The sequence below is a fragment of the Ambystoma mexicanum genome, chromosome 1q (assembly GCF_040938575.1).
Source record: "Ambystoma mexicanum isolate Mex_15411 chromosome 1q, UKY_AmexF1_1, whole genome shotgun sequence".
Classification (NCBI taxonomy): domain Eukaryota; kingdom Metazoa; phylum Chordata; class Amphibia; order Caudata; family Ambystomatidae; genus Ambystoma; species Ambystoma mexicanum.
Window position 1 is genome coordinate 421074817 of NC_090922.1, and position 21891 is coordinate 421096707.

At 42.8% G+C, this 21891-nt stretch overlaps 1 protein-coding gene across 2 annotated transcripts in view; it reads right to left on the bottom strand.

The window, feature by feature from the left end:
• Window positions 1-21891, bottom strand: part of LOC138528210 (dipeptidase 2-like) — a 468557-nt gene that overhangs the window by 163895 nt on the left and 282771 nt on the right. For both annotated transcript variants that reach the window (XM_069639676.1, XM_069639669.1), the window contains exon 5: window positions 2993-3134. In XM_069639676.1, coding sequence (XP_069495777.1) covers window positions 2993-3134 — 142 coding nt within the window. The remainder of the gene's footprint in view (window positions 1-2992; window positions 3135-21891) is intronic.

The window sequence follows — 21891 nt, forward strand, 5'->3', positions numbered from 1 at the left end:
TTGGGCTGTAGGCGTGCACAAAGTTTTTTCCCATTATGTCTATGGGAAAAAACAAAAGTTTTGGGACCCCCATATAACTTTGCCCCCCCGGGACCAAACCTCTCCAAACTCAGAGTGGGCCATAAAATTTTTTTGCAAAGTTTGGTGAGGATTCGTCCAGAGGGAGCGAAGTTATAAGCCACCCAAAAAATGCTCTTCCTATGGAAACACCAACTTAACCATAACTGCATGGACGCTACCGCGTCCATGTAATATATATCAATCAGTTATAGAGCATTATCAATGCTAAAAAGATATCCTATCAGGCACATATTCAGGGGGCTCAATACGATAAAAAAAGACATTTTTACCACTCCAAGGGAACTGGAAAAACCAGATACAATTCATCAAGTAGAACTAGAGAAAAATCAGGAGTGGTTTACATCTATTCAAAACGCTATGATAGATAAGACCACCAAAATAAAAGATGGAATTGAGAAGAATAAAAAAATAGATCCTGTTAATTCTACAGACAAACCACTAACAGGCCACTAATAATACCGGATTTCAATTTTACAAATATTTCTGAGGATGAACTCAGAGTCGTTCTTGCTAAATTGAAGCCATCTACATGAAAAGGAGATCAATTTCCTGCCATATCATTTAAAGCGTGCTCCGAACTACTCATTGGCTCTCTTACCAAGATTGTCAATACCTCATTCAAAGAAGGCATAGTGCCTAACAGGCTTAAAGGTTCCTGGATTACTCCCTTAAAAAAAGAAATCTGACCTAGATCCTTGAGAGGCAAATAATTGTCAGCCTTTTACCAACTCTCCTTTTATCCTAAAAATGATGGATAGAGTAGCATATGAGCAACTGGCAGCATTTATTAAGGATTACCCTATCCTGAACAATGGGCAATCAGGCTTTCGTCTGGGTTCCAGCACAGAGTCAGCTCTTTTGGAACTCAAATCAAATATGATGTCAAAAATGAATGTTACAACTGACAGCTGTGAAGGCATCATGAAACAAGACATAGACAACAGACTTAAAGTTCCAACAAAAGATATTTATTAACTTAAACATCAGTTAATCAGGATTCAAAGTTTTGGGGTTACATAAAAAAGTGCTTACTTTCGATACGATTTTTTGAGCGCATGGCAGCTAAACGGAAACAATGAGACTTGTACTGTAAGGTACACCTGAGAGGGAGCAGTTAAACTGTGTGCTCACATAAAGCTGCAGTATTGCAATTAAATTAACTTTTCTTAACTCTACAGGCACACCAGCCTTTTCACCCCAAAAATCCAGCAATCACGTCAACTGTTTAAATTCCATCACCCCTCAAACCTCCCACAAAACCTAAAATCTCCCAACACTCCAATTATACTGAAGTTATTTACATGTGCCACGCCGATGCACACTATGGAATCTTACAAGAGGGGGCGGGGCAATGATGTCACTGCATTCCAATCTGCCATGGAAATGTCAGGTCCATATACCATCACTGTATGCCAGAAATACAGTAACCATAACAATATACCCCAGGTTAGGAAAACCATCATTGATCAGGTACCCCTTCATATTTCAATCTTTAGCCACACACGCCTATGTTGAGCGATGGTGATTCAGCCTTGAATACTCATGCACCAGAATTGTATGGCAGGAAAACCTTCATAAGCCCAGGTTACATGTCCAGGTACAGCCATCATATGCCAGGTTCAACCTTGCATTGCCCATGTACAGCCAGTAAATGGCAGGAACATCTTTATATTCCCAATCCCAGATGTGCATGCCAGTGTACATCTGGCATATACAAGGGACAATGCCTTATACCAGAGTGCTACCATGTATGCATTCAATATGCAATTAAATATCAGGAACACCTTTATATGCCTGAGTTCAACATGTAATGTCCATCATATACTGCCTTATATGTTGTTGTTCATGTCCACACACACAGCATATACATATAAATTCAAAGGCAGATGCAAGCGCACTTTCAGATGAACCTATACAATGACGCACACAAGCCTCGTCCTTTTGACACACACCTTACCCTCATCTCCTTGACCTATGATAATGACCTAGCGATACATCGCTTTCTACATGAGAGAATCATAGAGGGGATTGCGAGAGATAAGGGAAGATAAATGTGGCATGGCACACACACACCTTACCCTCATCTCCATCATCTATGATAATGACCTAACAATATATCTCTTTCTACACGAGAGAATCACAGAGGCGATTGCGAGGGATAAGGGAAGATTAATGTGGTATGGCACACACACACCTTACCCTCATCTCCTTCACCTATGATAATGACCTAACGATATATCTCTTTCTACACGAGAGAATCACAGAGGCGATTGTGAGGAATAAGGGAAGATTAATGTGGCATGGCACACACACACCTTACCCTCATCTCCTTGACCTATGATAATGACCTAGCGATACATCTCTTTCTACATGAGAGAATCACAGAGGGGATTGTGAGAGATAAGGGAAGATTAATGTGGCATGGAACATACCAGATGATTGAAGGTGGTCGGGCTTCAGGATGTCCCCTATTCTTTATATTTCCCCAGCTCTAGAATCAACGTCAGTCTGGTGAAGCGGTTACACCTCGTGTGTCTGAACTGGTCTGCTTGTGCATGGGGCAAGAACGCCGAGAACCCAAACACCGGTCATATCCGCGCATTGAATGATGCATTCATGTGTGTTGGAGGCACCACTGAAAACGCCCTAGATGTAGCCAAATCATGATTTCTCAATTCTATCCTCTGGGACCTTAAGAAAGAAACTGAGGGCGTGGTGTTTTTAAAATCGCCCCCAGGCAGTATGTATTGCCAGCTCCACAATTCATAGGCTGACTGTGAATTCTAATTCACTATATTTTTAAAGTGTAAAACAATCGTAATTAACTGAACTCCCCATTATTTAGTTTAATTACAATATTTAGAGAAGCAAGTTGAAAAAATGCAAAAGTAGTTGATAGGGTTTTATTTACCATGGAGTATTGCAGGTGTGTGTTAAAGTCATATACCGAACACCAAGGTCATAGTACATCCGAAGGGTTGCAAGGCTGCTGTCAATGGAATGTCCTCCCTCGACGCCAATCAGGCAAGCTATCTTCTTACTTGCTTCAATGCCTTTTTTGAAACAAACAAACAAAAAACTAACTGCAGCGTCTTATCAAAATGCATTGATGGGTCTATTTCAAAATATTACAACACGGGGGATAATTGAAAGAAAGCCATGCTATAATTTTTCTCCAACTGAAAATCCTCAACACCACATGATATAAATACGCAGCTCAATATAGGAGACAAGGCAGTAAATAAGCATGAATCGCCTCCCTTCCTGTATACTATTGTCAGATGCGGGCTCACCCTCCCAATTCTCCTCACCTGATTCTTCGGAGGATGTTTCAGTGGGAACCTTGATCGGGGTCTTGCGACTTAATCTCTTCTCCGTCGCCTGCTTATCCTTGGGTTTGTGGTCCTTCCGGTCGTGTAAATAGGGTCTGGCTCCCCCGGAGGCCACCTTGGCAGAGATAAAGCCCTGCCCTCGGAGGACCCAAACTCAGGGAAAAAGCCGAAAGGCAGAAACAACCCTGGATAAATGATGGAATTTCTGTAGTCCAGGTGGGTTTGACTGAATAAGAAATTTGAATCAGGGATCAGCCAAAACAAGTCTCTCTTCCGAGTTCTGCGTGTAGAAGATATGGATCCCCAAACCAGGGAATGAAGATAAGTAAACAGAACTCCAGAGGATAAGGACTGGCTGTTCATAGTATAAATTCAAAGGAACAAAGAAGGAGGAGTAAGAGTAGATAGAGAGGAACTGAGGAAACACAGGATAGTCTAGACCAGAACAGGAAATTCGCCAAGTTAAGATTTAACTGGCGAAGAAACGGGGCAGTCTTTAGACGACCAAGCTAGACAACAGTGAAGGGTGGAAGGGCGATAGGCGCCTGAAGAGGAGCGGTTACTTGGGAAAAATCACACAAGGTACCCTGAAGAAAAGATAAGAAATAAGGGATAGGCACTGGCTATAGACAGCCGACGGTAGGAAGGAAGGTGCAGAGGTTCGCGAAATGGTCTGTAACACTCCGCTCTAGCCACTGACGGCGCCGGAAGAAACTGAAACTAAAAAGCAGAGCGCGAGTGTCGCGTAAACAGATAGCAACAAAAAGTAAGACTGAAGGAGCGAGAGTAAGAGAATACAAGGTAACAGAAATGGAAATTACAAAGGAGGGCTGTAACAAGGAGCTTAACAAGAGGGAAGGCAAGTGTAATCACGGAGCGATGTACTAAGGTAGAAAACACAGATACAACACACCGAGTAATGGGCGGAGTCAAAATTTATATGTGACTCCGCCATCTTGAGTGAGGACTAGAGCGTGGAAAGAGGTGCGAGTCTAATGCCTCCACTGTCTCCACAGCATCCATCCACACTTCCTGACAACTATCGGCGAATGGCATATAACCTTAGCAGCAGACTGGGAGAATGTTGCATTATTACTTTGCACAATGTACATAGAAGTGCGTGAAGGGGTGCGCGCAGATATCAAACTCTCATAATATGCTACAGTTCAATTTAACATTGTGCAGCAGTATAAAAAAATCGAACAACAAAACACAGCACGTTTTCTATCAGTAATGCTAAAATAAGCATACACACCTATTCATTAAACACTCCTGATAGCAAATGTAAATGAGAGGTATCAATAACTGGCAGAGTTTCCACTGAAGGGTTCAGAGAATCATCACAGGAAAGCAAGGTTAAGCCGTCTATGCCAGCTCACAGATGCTTCTTGTGTGAACCATCCTCTTGTCCATACTTTCCCAACTCCAATGATATTTTGGGTATGCCCCTTTCACCTCTTCTTGCCCTCCAAGATGTTCTATGCACCAGATGCGTTTAGGGTGAGCAGGTTAGTAATGGGGCAGCCACATATAAGTTTTACTCCTGGCCATTTGGTACCTTACTTGCTTTCCTCAGTTCCCAGTAACCATGTTCCAAATGGAGATAATTCTTGACTCAAGCTTCCCTACTGCTATATCCCTCAGTTCTCACCCAGGTACAAAGCTTTGACTCACTGGGGGACTGGAAATGTGGTGGTCTTTGGTCAGATGGTTGAAAGTCCCACCACAAACAAAGATGCTTAACAACGCACACCTATTTTAAAATATAAATCTTGTGGTTTTTGTCTGATGTGTTGTGTGGGGTTAAAGGATTAAGCCTATAATTTAAGGTGCAGGTGCGAAACAACGGTCCTGGCACGTGGACCGTATAAATATGTACTGCGAAACAAAGTTCCCGAAGGTGTGGGAACTCCTATCCCCTGCACACTATCAAGGGCCGGATATTAGCCAAATCATTACTCAATGTGAATCAAAATAAATACATTGAAGCAGTTACAGAATTATTTAAATAACCTAAGTATCTAATTAAACATTCATCATAGAAAAATGAATTTCAGAAAGCTCTTTTCATCTTCACAGTTTTTACTTTAATGGGAAGCCGAACGCGTTTCGAGTTAAAATATTCTTCAGCAGGGGCATTCGACTGCAAAGATTGCTTTTGTATAAAAACTCCAGAAATCTTCTGGGGGTGTGTATGATCTATTCACAGTGTTCAGGTATTTCCTATTTGGTGTAACCAATGATCACTGCATTGGTACTGTCCGATTTAGTGCTGTATAATATAATCAAGCTAATCACATCTTTCCTCTTGAGTTCAGTCTCCATTTAGTCTTGTGCGGGCCATATCTGGTATGTCTGGTAACTGAAAATTCTTCTTAATCCTTAGAGGTGGAAAAGTCCCAATATCATAAGCAAGTGTCTGGATGCAAAGCTGACTTTCCAAACTAGTAGAGAAAGTGTTGCAGTCTTGGTTGTGAATGTTCTGTGCTCACCACTCCTACTGGGTGTAAAATAATCCAGCTCATACAGTCCCTGCAGCCGCCCTCCACCTCGTGTGGGTGAGGACAGCTGCAGGGACATTCCCATTTCCCACTAGATGTGAAATACCTGAAAACTGTAAATAGATCATACACACGAGCAGAAGATTTTTGGAGTTTTTATACAAACGCAATCTTTGCAGTAGAATGCCCCTAATGAGTAGTATTGTAACTCAAAATGCTTTGGGCTTCCCACTATAGTAAAAACGGTGAAGAAGAAAAGAATGGTCTGAAAATCATTTTTCTACGATGAATGTTTAATTAGATACTTAGGTTATTTAAATAATTCTGTGACTGCTTCAATTTATTTATTTTGATTCACATGGGTAATGATTTGGCTGAAATGTGTCCTTTGATAGTGTGCAGGGGACGGGAGTTCCCACGCCTTGGGGAACTTTGTTTCGCAGTGAAAGTCCCACCATCTCATGTAGAGTGGTTGAAATCTGCTGGTACACAACTCTGGGTGAGGTCTGGGTCTACATCAGAATAGGGAGCACCTTTGTTGTAGAGTTAGCTGACATAGGACAAACCCTCCCCAGACCTGAAGGCAGCCCCAAAAGAAATTCCTACCATGCTGAACGTGGATGCTATAAGGGTTGTTGGAAGGTCCAGATGGTTCTGAATGGACAAAATGCTTACATGATTTTCTCCATCAGGGTGTGTATTGGCTTACTCTGGCTAAGCCTGTTGATCCCACTTCTGATACCAAATATAATAAAACATATGTTCTCTTTGGAAAGGTATGGATAACTTCTCTGTCCCCACTCATAGCATGTGTACTACAAAGCAAAAGATGAGCATCTCCTACCAGAACATATTTGTTCGGGGGATTCTTTTAAATGTCACAAGGTTTTGGAATATATCACCTGCCACTTTAAGTCACTGAGCAATGCAACTGTGACTTGCTGTGCTTGATTGTCATTGATGGTGGGATATAACCATCTCAGTGTAACTCCTAAAGGTGTCAGGGTGTTGCTTCCACAGGTTATCGGTTTAAATGCAGTGTTAAATTAACCTTCAGGTGGAGCGAACTAGGCTTGCCTTCCCCAGTTTCCACAGATGATGCCAAGATAGCCTTATCACCTCCCTGTATTGGGCCCTGACCTCTCCCCTCTCAACAGCCTTTCCTGTTTCTGATCCTCCTCCACAACAGGCCAACATCTGATTCCTACTTCTTCTATGGATTTCATCATTTCTGATCAGGGATTCAGCGCTACTCCCTGCCTTGGGCAAGATGAGATCTCTCAAACCTTCCTTATATTACTACTTCTGAATTTGATAAAATTCCATTTACCTCCTCATAATGATTATTTCCAAGTCCTTTGTGAGTTTCCTGAACTTCTCTTAGGACCCACCTCCACCTACCCATCTCAACTCTGCTCACCCCCTTCCCCCAACTCTGCTCACCACCTCCTCCTCAACTCTGCTCACCACCACCTCCTTACTTTTACTCACCACCACCTCAACTCAGCTCACCACCTTTCTTTCAACACTGCTCATTGCCTCAACTCTGCTTACTGCTTGCTACTTAACTTTGCTAACCACCTCAACTCTGCTCATCAACATCTCCTACTTATGTCTGCTCACCACCACCTCCTCCTATCTTTTATCACCACAGCCTCTTCCTAATCTCTGCTCACCACTAACTCATCTCTGTTCACAACCACTTGCTCAACTCTTCTCAACACCAACTCCTCAACTCTGCTGACCACTTCTTCCTACTCAATCTGCTCACTGCTTCCTCCTCAAATCTGCTCCACACCACATCCTCAACTCTGCTCACCATTACGTCCTACTCAACTTGCTCACTGCTTCCTCCTCAACTCTGCTGCATACCACCTCCTCAACTCTGCTCACCACCTTCTAGTAATCTTGTAATGTCCTGTCTATCTTGCCCATTCTCTCCAAACTCCTACCATCTCCTCTGACTCCAAACGTGCCCACTTCTGTCTGTCTGATGGGGTCTCTTACATCCCCATGGCCTATTTCTTTCCCTTCAGGACAGATTTGGATGAATGACCTGTAGCTACAGGGACCCATTAGTTGTGGTTGGAGATTATCTGATTGTAATGGGTTGCCTAATTCAGATGGTTTTAGTGATTGTGTGTGGAGCCGTCCCATAATGCGGACTGACTCTACAAAAGCCTGGGTCTCCATCTTGGAAGGGAACAACACACTCAGTTGTGCATGCACATGAGCATTGAGCTTCAAGATCGGAACCACATCTTCCCTGGCACAGGTGTGACTGCAGCAAGCTCCTAAATATTAACAGTCTGTATGGTTCCCATAAGTGTGTAGAAAACAGAATCTTGCATCACCTTGGTTACAGGGTTCACTGTAATCTTATAAGCAGGGGTACATTTCTTATGCAATTATGCACTCTCTTTAAAGGGGCAGTAATATTCTATGTAAAGGCTCAGGTTTATGGGTTGCATGTATCTGTCACTACCTGTTGGGGGGCATTAAGTAAGGGTGACCTAGGGATACTACCCATCTCTCCCCTGGGTCTATCATCCACTAGCTTTGGGAGGCCTTCGGCCCCCTCTGTCACTCAATTAGACAGCCTCCAATTCAATGTAAATTAGCTATGAGCTAAATTCAGAAAATCATCTGATGGACAAAAGCTGGCAGAAGCCTACTCTATCATGATACCGCGAAAGCACATAAAATGGCAAAGCACACCAGGCTAAAACAGAATTACAGTAGAAAACTCAAAGAGAAAATGTAACGCATATACATGCTGTCTGAAAAAGCACAACAAGGATTACAGTATCTCAAACTCCAGGCATGCCCTATGCTTCTGTGTTCAGATGGAATTGTAAAGTAGCATCTGTCTCTTCAAGCAGCCTATGTACGGGTTGCCACTGACCACAGTCAGTCTAGAAACCGTCCTATTTCCATTCCTGGCACTATTAATTTATCAAACAGCTATGAATGCACTAGCAAAGCTGCCTGCAGGGCAGCTACTTAATGCTACTCTCTCCTGCTATGCTTCAGTGTCAGGATGGCTAATCTCATTTGCTACAATAATCTTTACTACTGTGGGATATATGGACCCACTCAACAGTATTTCACCACATCACCAACGTGTCTGTCTGCAAGAAACAGCAATATGGCTGTGCTGGCTCCTGTGCGCACCAGGACCTCAAAACTGCGTTTTTGCAGCAACAAAAAGATGGCTGCACCATCCTGCCAAGTACACTTCAGGCAGGATGGAACAAGGGGACATACTGAAGGAGCGGGCCAGTGTGTTCTGAAACATATAAAGGGAATAAAGTGAAAAGGCATCACTGCTTTGCTGAAAACCCAAAATTCCCCTTCAGAATGAAACATTTTCACCCTTTAAAAATGCTGCTTTTATGCTAATTCCATTTGTTCATTCTGAAACTACTGTGATTAATAAGGCCCTGTCATGCCCAGGATATTTCACTGTGCTTCACCAAAACCAGGCATAATTCCTGAGTGACAGGCCCAGTCAAACGAACTCTGAGAGGAATCAATAAGCAACATCACTTTCACTCGCATGGGAACACGCGTTTATTTCTTTCCAAAAGTATCCAGGCTCAGCAGTTCAAAGAGACTTTAACTCTCTGAGCCAGGTTAGTGTCAATGTATCTATGCTTCAGATAAAACTCTTGCATTCATGGAAATTACTATAGCTGCAAATACAGTGTGGGAATCTGAGGGAGCTGCCAAACCGAATTTAAAGAAAGAAATGCTAGTAGTTTTCAACACGTGTAAAAATGGGCTTTGATGAATGAAGAAAAAAATTGCCTGTTTAAAAATAAATTGTTGAATGAAAGCCTGCTTACTTGGCAATGTAAAGGGGCTTTGTTGCTGGTGAGAATACATACATGGGTTATTTTCTTTCACTGGTTTGTTTTAAGTCAGGACACAAAATAAGAAAATAAAGAGTTTAAAACACATGGGCTGAATTTACAAGCTCTCAAAACCAGTTATTCCAGTTGTCAGCCCTGAAACTTCCCCCTGTGGAAGGGAATCACACCATAAACTCTCAGCAGAAAGTAACAACCCACTGATAATTGCAAGGTCGGAAAGATTCTATTCTAGAGAAACCCACTGACGATTGGACTCCCAGGGCAAGGAAGTTGGAAGTGTGAAGGGGCAATAAAACCTCCAATCAAGATGAGAAACTCCCACCTTGCCTTGAAGGAAATGATAGTTGGTTGCAGTTGGAGGAAATAAAAAAAAATGATCTAGTGACAATGGACTGCCTTTTGGTTCCAAAGATCTCAACAGCAAGACTGTCTCTTTGAATTATACTGTTAGAGCATTTCTTCTTAACTGCTCACGAGTGTCTGGGAGCCAATTTGTGTGACTGATTGGATGTGTGGCAGAGAGCAAAGCACTCTCAGGTTTGCAGTGTTTGTGTGTAGAACTGAAAGTAGTTGGCTTGAACTACATTTACCAGAACCTCCTGGAGTATTTCTTCTTTGTCCAGGCGCTTCAGCGCCGGCGCTTCTGGGTAGCGCCAGTCTTCACCGGTCATCGCCGCAGTTCGCTGGCTCGCTGGAAATCTCTGCTTCTGCGGGGGCCTTCCACTTTCCAGCTCGCTAGCTGTTTCTCCCTTAAAAGTAAGCCGCGCACGCTTCTTGCCTTTGCTCTATTATGTGTTTAAAGAAAACACTGCGTCGGTCCAACACGAATGGATCCAAGATCGCACCATTGTTAGTTCTATCTCTCTCCCTTCTCAACACACGTTCGCTATACAAGCATGGTGTGGAAATTTCGGATTTAATTAACGCTCTCAAGCCCGACTTCTTCAGCATAACTGAAACCTGGCTCAATTCTGACCTACCCACCCAAGCCACAATCTCCACGCCCGATGACTAAACTCTCTTCAGAGCAGACCGTTCGCTGGGTAAAGGTGGCGGAGTGGCTCTGATGTGCAGGTCAAGTCTTGAATGTTATGAAATTCCCCATACTTCTCCGGAAGGCTGTGAGACTTTATGGGTGAAAAGAAAAACCTCACCACACACTACCTTAAATCCACTCACGATCTTTCGCCCACCCAGAAATATGCCCCTCTTCGAAGAACAGCTTAGTGATTTATTGGCCCAGATTTGTACTATAAAAGGCCCCGTTATTGTAAGGGGTGATTTTAATTATTGGGCCAATGACCAACAGGACAAAGCCGGTACCAATCTTATGGACACCATCACCTCCTTTGGCCTTACTCAATGGATGAAGTCTCCCACGCAAAGTAAGGGTCACACCTTAGATTGGCTCTTGACCCAAAATACCAACATCTCTGACATCTCGGCTACACCATGTATCTGGTCTGACCACTTTCTCATCCAAGCCAAGATTTAATTGCCCTTCCCCCCCTCCCAAAGTGAATGCCCATCCACACATTCAAAAAATGTCTCACAACCTTAAAAATCTAACAGCCCCCAAATTAACCACACTGCTGTCTACTAAGCTTCAATCCCTAGGCAACTTTGTTGATTCCTCGAAACCTATTAACCATCTGTCTATTAACATCAAAGAAGCAGTTAATGATCTTGCCCCATTAAAAATGAAAGCAGTAAAGACTGAAACCACAAAGAACACTTGGTTCTCCAATGAAATTCTTGCCGCCAGACAAGAAAAGAGAGCTCTCGAAAGAGCTTGGAGGAAAGATCCTAACGATAACACCTTAACAAATTATAAAAAATCTATTCTTAGCTATAAAAAACTCATCACAGAAGCTAAGGCCACTCATTACAATGAAAGAATTGTGAATGCTCAATCCAACACTGGGGAGCTATTTAAAATCCTAGTGGAGTTTCAAAATCAGCCTCCTCCCACTAACAATATCATCAAGGATGATAAGTGGTGTCAGGGCATTCATGATGCCTTTCTACTAAAGATCGATTCTCACAAAGAAAAAATCAACAAAGCCTTAGGCAACGTAACATCTACGCAAACTTTTACTGATACCAATCCATCCAACACCAGTAAAAACACTATCCCTCAATTTTCATTTACGCGCTACACTGAAGACGAAGTATCCAAAATCATACAGGACCTCAAAGCCACGTCTTGTCCTCCTGACGACTTTCCCACAAGCATTCTTAAGGATTCCTTGGAAACCTTGGTTCTATGGATTACCAAACTGGCAAATCTCTCCTTCGACAAGGGCCGGATGCCGGACCTGTTAAATTCGGCATGGATTGCACCTCTATTGAAAAAGGAAAACCTTGATCCAGCCAACAATGACAATTACAGGCCCATAACTAACGTGCCTTTTGTCCTTAAGATACTTGACAAACTTGCCTACTTACAGTTACAGGCCCATGTCGAAAAACATAACATCTCGGGAACCCGCCAGTCTGGCTACAGAGCTCGCAACGGGACCGAGACAGCTATGCTAGATCTCAAATCTACCCTAGCTAGCATAGCTGATAAAAACCAAGCTGCCCTGCTCATGCTATTAGACCCCTCGGCAGCCTTTGACCTAGTTGATCACGGACTACTGGTGTCAAGGCTCGGTGAGGTCCCTAACTGCTCTGTAATTGCATCCAGATGGATTGCTTCCTTTTTGGGTCCCAGAATGGTAAGGGTCTGTGTTGGCGATAATCAATCTTCCCCTATCTTCCAGACATGCGGAGTTCCTCAGTGCTCCTGTCTGTTGCCCTTGCTTTTCAATCTCTACATCTGACCCCTTCTTGACCTTCTAAACAAACTAGGAGTGCAATATACAAACTACGCTGATGACACACAGGTAGTCATACAGTTGAGAGGCTCTTACAGCAGTGATGCGGAAACCATCAACAAAATATACAAAGCCATACAAGACAGGATGGCCCGTAACTCTCTAGCCTTGAAGGACAAAAAGACCAAACTCCTCATTGTGGCATCTAAAAACAATCGGACGAAACTTGATTCCAACTATGCTAGTTTTCACATTGCAGACAATACTATTACCGTCCAAAAGAAAGTCAAGACCTTGGGAGTTGTTCTTGATGAAGAACTCTCCATGAAATCCCACATCTCCAGTATTAAATCCAGTTGCGTCTTATAAACAAGAGAATAGGATACATTCGACCATTTATATCAGAAGAGAACTGTGCTCTCCTGTCTACAGCACTGATTAATTCAAGGCTTGACTACTGCAACAGTCTCTTAGCGGGCACTACAGCCTCTATCATCCAATCACTACAGGTGCCTCAGAATAATGCTGTGCGTAATATCTTTAATCAATCTCGTCGAACACATTTCCACCTTCAGGAAAAAATTACACTGGCTTCCAGTTAAGCATTGTATAACATACAAGATGTTCACCACGACCCACAAATGCCTCAGTCTAAATAGTCCTACATATCTGTCAGCTCGGATTAGCACTAAGCCTAATGTCAGGAATCTTCGCTCATCCCCAGCAATCACTCTTAAACACCCCAAATTTAGGACTGCCAAATTCGGAGGTACCACTCTTGATGCTCAGGGTCCCCTTCTTTGGAACACACTTCCAGCGTGGAAACGGCAGATCCAGAGCTATACCGTGTTCAAACGTGCCATAAAAACTCAATTCTTCAACTTGGATTAATTTGTTGAGTCCTTTCTCCTTTCTGCCTCATGTGCCTGTCTGTCTTTGTCTTGTCTCTGTGTGCGCCCTGAGGCCCACGGGCATGTTGGCGCATTATAAAAATTAAAATAAATAAATAAATAAAAATGTAGAATTTTCGCAGTGTAAAAGTTAATTTTTGGGCTTTCTTTTAAGACTTGATAGAATTCATTGACACCTGGGGAAAAGAGTTGGGAGAATATGGCAGATTACAAGAAAAACATCCATGTTGCAAATGCGAATTTTTGTACGTGCATCCCTGATGATCATCCACATCGATGTATAAAGTGATAGAATCTTGAGTAATATAAATCCCATTGAAAAGTGTGAAAAACTGATAGAAGGGCGAAACAAGGTCTCACGGACTGGAGGATTGGACTGCAATGTGCTGCACAAAATATGTTACCTGTGTGTATAAATTGCTAAGAGATTGAAATTGTATAAATGTATGTTTTTGGCAAAATCAGATTTTGGCTAAAATAACTATGGGAGGTTTTGGGACATTGTAAAACTCACACCATAAATCTGACAAAATTTTTCCGAAATCCAACCGAGCGCGAGGTGGAGACTATCACCCTTGTCCAATCTTGTTGTTAGAGGCGAGTTTAGTTCAGCCTGCCCCACTCATATACTTTGATGATGTCACTAGGCATTATAAATAAGAGTCCCTGACAACAGACAGGGCCGCACACACTCTTCCTGATTTTCCTGCACCGGCGTCCTGTTCCTGTTCCATCTATCCAAACTCCAGATCCCAACTACAAGGCCAAAGCATTGCTGACCATACTCCAGGGCCCACTGCAAAACCCAAGCATTGCTGGTCCTACTCCAGCAAGGCCTACATTCTGAACCCACTAAAATTCCCCAAATAACCTAAGGGGAAAGCTGTGGTGGTTTTGGGAAGCATCCTTATCCCACTAACTGCATGCTTGCTGCAAACCTGCCATCCAGCTGATCTATAGTACCCAGTGACCAGAATTGCCAGCCCAGAAGTGCTATCCGGTGACCAGAACTCCCCAGCTGTTTGCCAGGCGCCCTGCCATGTAATGAACAGAACCGTTGACTGTCCAAAATCCAAAAACTAAAAAGTGGGCTGTGAGTATCAATTGCCACCCCACCTAAACCCATAGCCTATCTTGTATTTGTTCTTATCCCACTCTCTAAGTCACTCTATCCTTAACCTGATACCTTGTTCAAACTGTCACAATCATTTTTGCAACCCTGCCTTGATTCCTAGTGTTAGCGCCACGTTTCTCTTCATTTCTGTCTTGCATAGATCGTAAGTCATTAGCGATATTGTGTTTAAATAAATACATTTCCCCTTAAAAAAAGGGGTACACTGCGTGAAGGGTTACAACTGCAGCGTAAACTTTGATATTCACGGGTGGCGTTCCTCTTTTCTTAGCCATTAAATCTAGTTTAAGTAAGATTTGCCTTTCAATTAATTTTAAAACCGATTCCTCTTTTCACTGCTCTATTTTCCTAAAAACGAACCTCACTCTATCTTACATAACTCTCTCAATTTACCACCTAGAAACCATATTGTACCTGTGATCTATAGCTACACACCAACCAAATAACCACACTCCAAATCAGTATTTCACCCATTTTTATTAAAAAGTTTGCAAAGTTTCCAACGTGTCTTTTTGCTGCAATCTGTTTTAAACTTTGCACTCATTTTCGAACTTCATGCTTTTTGATAATCCATTCTTTGTGATTTTTAGTGTATTTGCATTGTGGCTTTAGCGAGGAATTACATTTGCTTCCAGGTTTTTAACACACATTCATTATTTAATTGTCCATTTTCGAGTGTCATTTTATCACATTGCAAGGGGTTTAACATCCCTTTTTCTCTCTTATTTGGGGAGGGAAGGTCAGATTTGAATTCTGTTTCCTATTTGTCATTCCTGATTACCTGCTGCTTCTGTGTATCCACTCAGAATTGATTATTTGTGCGTTGAGGGAACATTGCAGGGGGAAATTCTAACTTAAGTGCTATCTTACCTTAACCAAAAGTGCTCCTATTCTGCTGTGCTGTGTATATGTTCCACTAGTAAGTTAAACCCTGTGCATTTCTCACATTCTCATTGTTATTATCACCCCATTGTTGATTGCTGCCCCATATTAAAAAGTGTATGATTTCTTTTGAATTTCAAATAAATAAATATTGTATTTTACCAACCAGCCTGGTTCCTGGTCCATTGTGACCCAGGGTATTTGAAAAGGGGGTGTGATATGAGTGGTGTGCCATCTCAATATTGAATCTAATATAAAAAAAATAAGCATTTCAGTCGTGTGCTGCATACTGGCCGAGACCAAGGTGTGTGTCGCCTGATTGAAATCCTTAACACTACAAAACTCATGAATATATTTCCTTCATTGTCGTTCAGGAGCAAATTGCCCAATCCATCAAGAGGCAGAGGAAACTGTTTAAAACATTACAATATTTTGTCAGCCCTCACTGATCAGTGTGTTGTATAGAGCCGTCTGTTCAAAAATCCAATGATGTTAACCCCTTTTTAAGACTAAGATATCCAAGATGACATCAATTCTAAGGCAAATTGCATTTTCCCCCTCCATCTGGTAGAGTCTGGCCTCTTTGAATTCGCCTTTTATTTTCAAGCACTAATGGCAGAGGAGGTCACCCTGTCATTGCAGGCATTCAAACTAACTTGCAAGTCGGAAGATTCCTTGACCACTTTGAAAGCTTACCAACATGCCAATGTTTTGCATTTGCCACCACCAAGATGACAAAGTTGTGTCCCACTCATTATTTATTATTATTGTCATTATTATTATCATATTTATTGAGCGCAGACCTAGCTTAGGGAAGCAATGGAGCACTTTACAGAGGTATACCACAATAGAGATACATAATGGAGCACTTTACAGAGGTATACAACAGTACAAATGCATAACCTAGCGCCTTTCAGAGGTAACAGAACAGATAGACAGCGGGGGGTTGGATACAGAGGGGCAGAGTACAGCTGTCCCGGGTGGTGGGCGGCATCTAGCGAGTCAGGTGGTGCAAGGGGCAATGTGATGGCCTAGGTGTTGAGGAGGAGAGATGCCTTGAAGAGGTGGGTCTTGAGTTCTTTTGTGAACTGTAGGAGTGTGGGCGCGAGTCTGATGCTGACAGGGAGGAGGTTCCAAAGTCTTGGGGAGTAGGCAGAGAAGGCTTGTTTACCGGTCCCTTACTTTTTGCAGTGGTGGATTTCAAGTCTGCATGTGTCCTGGCTGCTGGTGGTGCACTGTTCGCCAGAGATGCCGAGTTCCTTTGCAAGGCTGCTGGGTGACTTGAGGGCAACTGCCTTATAGATGATGCAGCAAGACTTGAGGTATTTTGTGTGTGCAGTGGGAGACAGTGAAGGTCAATGAGGGCCGTGTGGATGTGGTTGTATCTGCATAGACCCTTGATGAGGCTTTGGCCGCGTGTAGGACACTTCTCAGGTGCTCAAGGGAGGACGGCGGGAGGCCTTCAAGGAGTGCATTGCCCCCATTCACGTGGGATAGGACCAGTGCTTGAACAGTGGATCTAAAGCTTTCCAGAGGAAGGAAAGGCTTGACTTTTCGCAGGAGGGAGAGCTGATATGAGGCTGTCTGAGTTTTCTTAGGAAAGGTGTTTGTCGATATGGAACCCGAGGGACTTGGCGCAGGAGGTGAGCTCAGGTGTGAAGCCCGCAGAGTTCATGGTTGATAGCCAGGTCTGTATGCTGGGTGTTCGGTCTTGTTGGTGAGGAGTAGGTATTCGGTCTTGGAGGGGTTGAGCTTCAAGTATGCACTGGACATTGAAGACTGGATCAGCGAGAGGCAGGTTTTGAGCCTATGATGTCCTTGATGGAGTTGATCTTGAGGTATAGCAGTGTATTATCAGCGTATTGGTGGATGTTGTGTGTGGCTAGGAGGGCTCCATCTACAGACTGAAGATCACTGGGGAGAGGATGGAACCCTGCAGGACTCCACAGCTGATGGGTAGCATCAGTGATCTAGAGGAGTCCATTTGAACAAACTGCTGGCAATTGGTGAGATAGGACTATAACCAGTATAGGACAAGGTTGATGATCCCCATGCGCTGATCTAGGGTGTCCGTAAGCGCCTAGTGGTCTACTGTGGCAAAAACGTCTGAGAGGTCAAGTGGAAACAAGAGGCAGGGGTGTCCATCATCAAGGATGTTGAGGCCGTCGCCGACCACCTTTATGGCTGCTGTCTCAGTGCTGCATCCGGGTCTGAAGCCGGATTGGTAGATTTGGAGGAGATTGTTGATATCGATGTGTTGCTGCAGTTGTGCAGCTACCACTTTCTCGTTGATCTTTCCTAGGAAGTGAAGATGGGTGATGGGCTGATAGTTACCTAGGCTGTCAAGATCAAGAGTGGGTTTCTTTAGTAGAGGGAGGATTTTTCCACATGAAATGGTTCCTTCTTCTTAGTAAGCCATTGTTTCCCCACTTTTAGAGATAAACTGTCTCGTTTCAGTGATATTAAAAAAATGATTTTCATGCTTCTGGACTTTCTTAGTTGGTCATACATTTGGAAAATGTGGTCACTGATCAATTGCATAATTTGGTGGTGAATTCTAAGATTTTGGATCCTTTGCAGTCAAGGTTTTGACCCAAACATTGGACTGAAACCACATTAACAATGGTATGGGACAAAATCATTTTTAATGCTGATGAGGCACCTGTCACTAATGGTATTGTTGGCTCTCTGTGCAGCTTTTGATATTGCTGAAGCCTTAGTGTCTTATCTCAATACCTTGGCTGGTCTGTCAGACATAGCACTCAATGCTTTTTTTGTTCTTTCTTTGGCTGATAGATCCAAAGTGGTCAAGCTGGGACTGTTCTTCTCTGAATCTATGCCTGTGCATTGAGGTGTCCCACAGGATCCTCCTGTTACCCTTCATTTTGATTTAACCTTGACAGTTAAACTTTGGTGTCCGTTTCTCAATTTCAGGTTCAAATGCCACTCCTACAGTGTCGACATTCAGGCACATCTTAAAATGTCCAACCTGAAAGATGATTTACAGGGTCTGCCTTCATGCCTAATTGAGGTGAGTGAGTCGATGATCCTCAAGGACTTCAGTTAAACACCTCGAAATCAGAAGTGGTCCTATTTTAACCCAAACATCTGATCAGAGACACTTCCAGTATACCCGTATGACCAATTCCTTTTGATCCTCAACCTCAAACGCTGAAACAGAAAATAATGTACAGCTCATCTGGCAATCTGATTAAGGTATTTATCATTAAGGTGGGAAAGTTGTGAAAACCTCTTTCTTCAAATTATAGTTACTGAGGCATTCCTTTTGTTTTTTCTTGGGAAGGAGCATACTGAAGTTTGGGCCTTGGTCAACTCTTGACTCGATTACGAGAGCTCACTTTACTCGGGTACACAAGACTATCAACTTAATCGGCTATATGTGGTCCAAATTACCACGGTCCACCTTATCATTAGCTTCACTTGCCCATTTCTTGCTAAGCGCGGTCCCCTCACTTTTGCCTAGCGGCAAGAGAATTATCAGCTCATGTGTTTGGTTTTTAGAAATACTTTCCCCACAGAATTTAGCCAACAATATTCAATTGTATCAATCTTTCAGACTTCTATGATCCCAAAACAGTCCCCTTTTGACCAGACCCTCAACATAGTTTTAGACCCAAGGTGATAGGCTGTTCCCTGTACTTGTCCCTGGAACACCCCCTTCTTTCCTTTTGCAAGGTCTTAAAGACTCATCTCTTTATTTAATATCCTTTTTTTACTTTTATACTTTGGGAATTCTCAACTGTCTGTTGTGATATGTGCCTAGATGCTGTTCAGTTTTTCTGGCCGCGCTGTAGTACTACATCAGTAAGAAAAAATAAGTTGCACTGTGTGGAGAAAGAGTCATTTGTAATCTCATATCTATAAGTCACCAATTTAGCATAAGTACCTTTACCAATCAGCAATTTTTAATGAGCTTGCAGGAAATGAGGCATATGCACGTAAAAGCAAAAGACCCAGAGACCATAGATATAAGGCTCAAGATGGGGGGCATACCCGGGAAGAAGGAAAAGGCATGACCAAAATCAGGGAGAGCAGGCCAGAGTTATAGGCAATCCTCATGTTATGTTACAATGCTTTTATCCTGTGCGTAATCACCACTATTATTCTCGAAGCACCTGGCTTGTCCTGAGATTGGCATATTGGGCCCGCTGGCTGGGATTTCCTAACCTTATTCTGAGGAGCAAAAGGAGTAGGGAGAAGACACGAGGAAAGGAAAGTGAATGAAAGGGGACCGACATAAGGACAGGGTGGTGTAGAAGGGGAAATGAACATTTTGAGATAGCTTTAGTGCATGTCAATCCATTAGGGTTCACCATAGATCCACATTGCAGTAAGGATAATATGTTATAAGCATGTTTGGCATCAAACATATCATCTGTGTGAAGCAGGAGGTGGTTCATAATATGGTGCTGTTTGACCAAGTGATGGGCTTGAGATGTGCTCCAGCGGCTTAGTTAAATCAAGATGGCTTTTTGACCCAGATTACCATTTCAATTTTTCCACAGGCAAATCCCTGCATAGTTATTTAGTTCTGCTATGCCGAGAGGCCAAATGTTGCCCAGTTTAAAACATATTGTGTGAAAGGTAGGAAGATCCACCGGTGAAATTGGAAAGGAGAAAAACACCAAAGTTATCCCTTTTCTACCAACAAGACTCATCAGACATGTAGCCTCCACATCCAGATAGAATGCATCTCTTTGCTTGGGGAAATATTGCAGCCAATCTAGGGTAGTGATCCGTTTTGCCCTGACCCTTTCCATAAAGGCCCTCATCTAGCAAGCAGGGCGGAGCAAGCAGAAAGGCAGATCAAGCTGGAGTTAACAGGTGAAGCAAGCAGGAGAGAGCGTGCAGGAGGCAAGGAATAGTCTCAATAGCACCACTGAGGGAAGAGGAGTACATGCAGGCACAGCAGTAAAGCTGAAGGAGAGCTAAGTGAAGAAAAACGTGGGAGGAGAGACATGGATACAAGGGAGAAGCTGGCAGAGAAAAGAGCCAAGGTGTCAGGACTGGTCACATGGCAACTGTGGAACTAGTAGTTACAGGCCCAACAGGATTCCTGGGAAATCCAAAACAATTGCACGGATCATATTAGAGCACTTGTACACTTTCAATAGTTATTTGTGTCAATGCTGGGAGTTTGTAAATATGATATGTCTATATTTGTTGAGGTTTTTCCAGCGGTGCAGAGAGAAAATGAAATGTAGTCTCTGTTTGTTGCACTAATTGTATATATTGCATCACTTTTTTATGCTACAAAATGTTTGTTGTATTAAATGCAACGGTATACTAATGCTTAATACAAACAAATAAAATAAAACATGTTATAAAATGACCAGAATACATGGGATTATCACTACTTCATGAATATATATCGCATTTAATGCTCAAATAGAATTTAAATCATTTAAATTGTTATAGATTTGTCAGGAACACCTTTTGTGTTACAAGGTGTCATGACTGCGCTGGATGAGGGTGTGTCAAAAGAGATGAAACCAATGGGAAGAGGAGAATGAAGAAGAGTGTTGACTGTGTAGCAGCAAGACTTGAAATGGGAAAAAGTGAAAGACGAAGGCACTACAAAACAGAGAGACCTGGAAGGGGAAGAGCAGAGAAAGTCAAAAAGGGAGTCAAACCAGACTAAGAAGCAAAGAAAGGAATATAAGGAAAGAGTGCAAAAGGATGTAAAGCAAGAATCAACACCAGAGGAGGATAAGCGAGTGATCATTGAGGTGTATCAAGAAGGAAAGAGGAAGTGAGGCACCAAAGCCATTCGATCAGGAGGCTAAGAAAGGGAATAGTGATTTGGTGCAAAAGAAGTACTTATTTATTTCATGCTGGCAACGGTTGTACCAGAATTAGCAGCCAATTTTCTGGCTCGCCTGCACAAAGCTCTCTGGACCTAGTGTGACCTGGACATATGTAATCCTGATGTGGTAGGTCCTGCAAGAAGCCTGAGCTTCATGATTCTGGAAAGTGGAGAGGAACACCTAAAAGTAATTCAGCATCCTGACTACAATTATGACAATGGAGCGAATCAACCAAGCCAAGAATTAATTGCAGGCCACCCTTTAGACCCCACCGACTGTGAGTGACTTATTCGACTGGTAGGAGGCAGGGCTTCAGGGAAGTGAACGATGGACTGACAAATTAATGTCCTTGAGAAAGCTGAAATTACACCTTTTTAGTTTCCTTTGAAATCCCTTCACTTATTCTTCAAGACTATCCTAATCTGGGGGTCTATTTCTGTTGTAAAATTACACTGTTGGAATCATATTTCTAGAGTCATGGTTTTTTTTTGATCTATTGGTAGAGACAAGGATCACCTCTCAAAAATGAT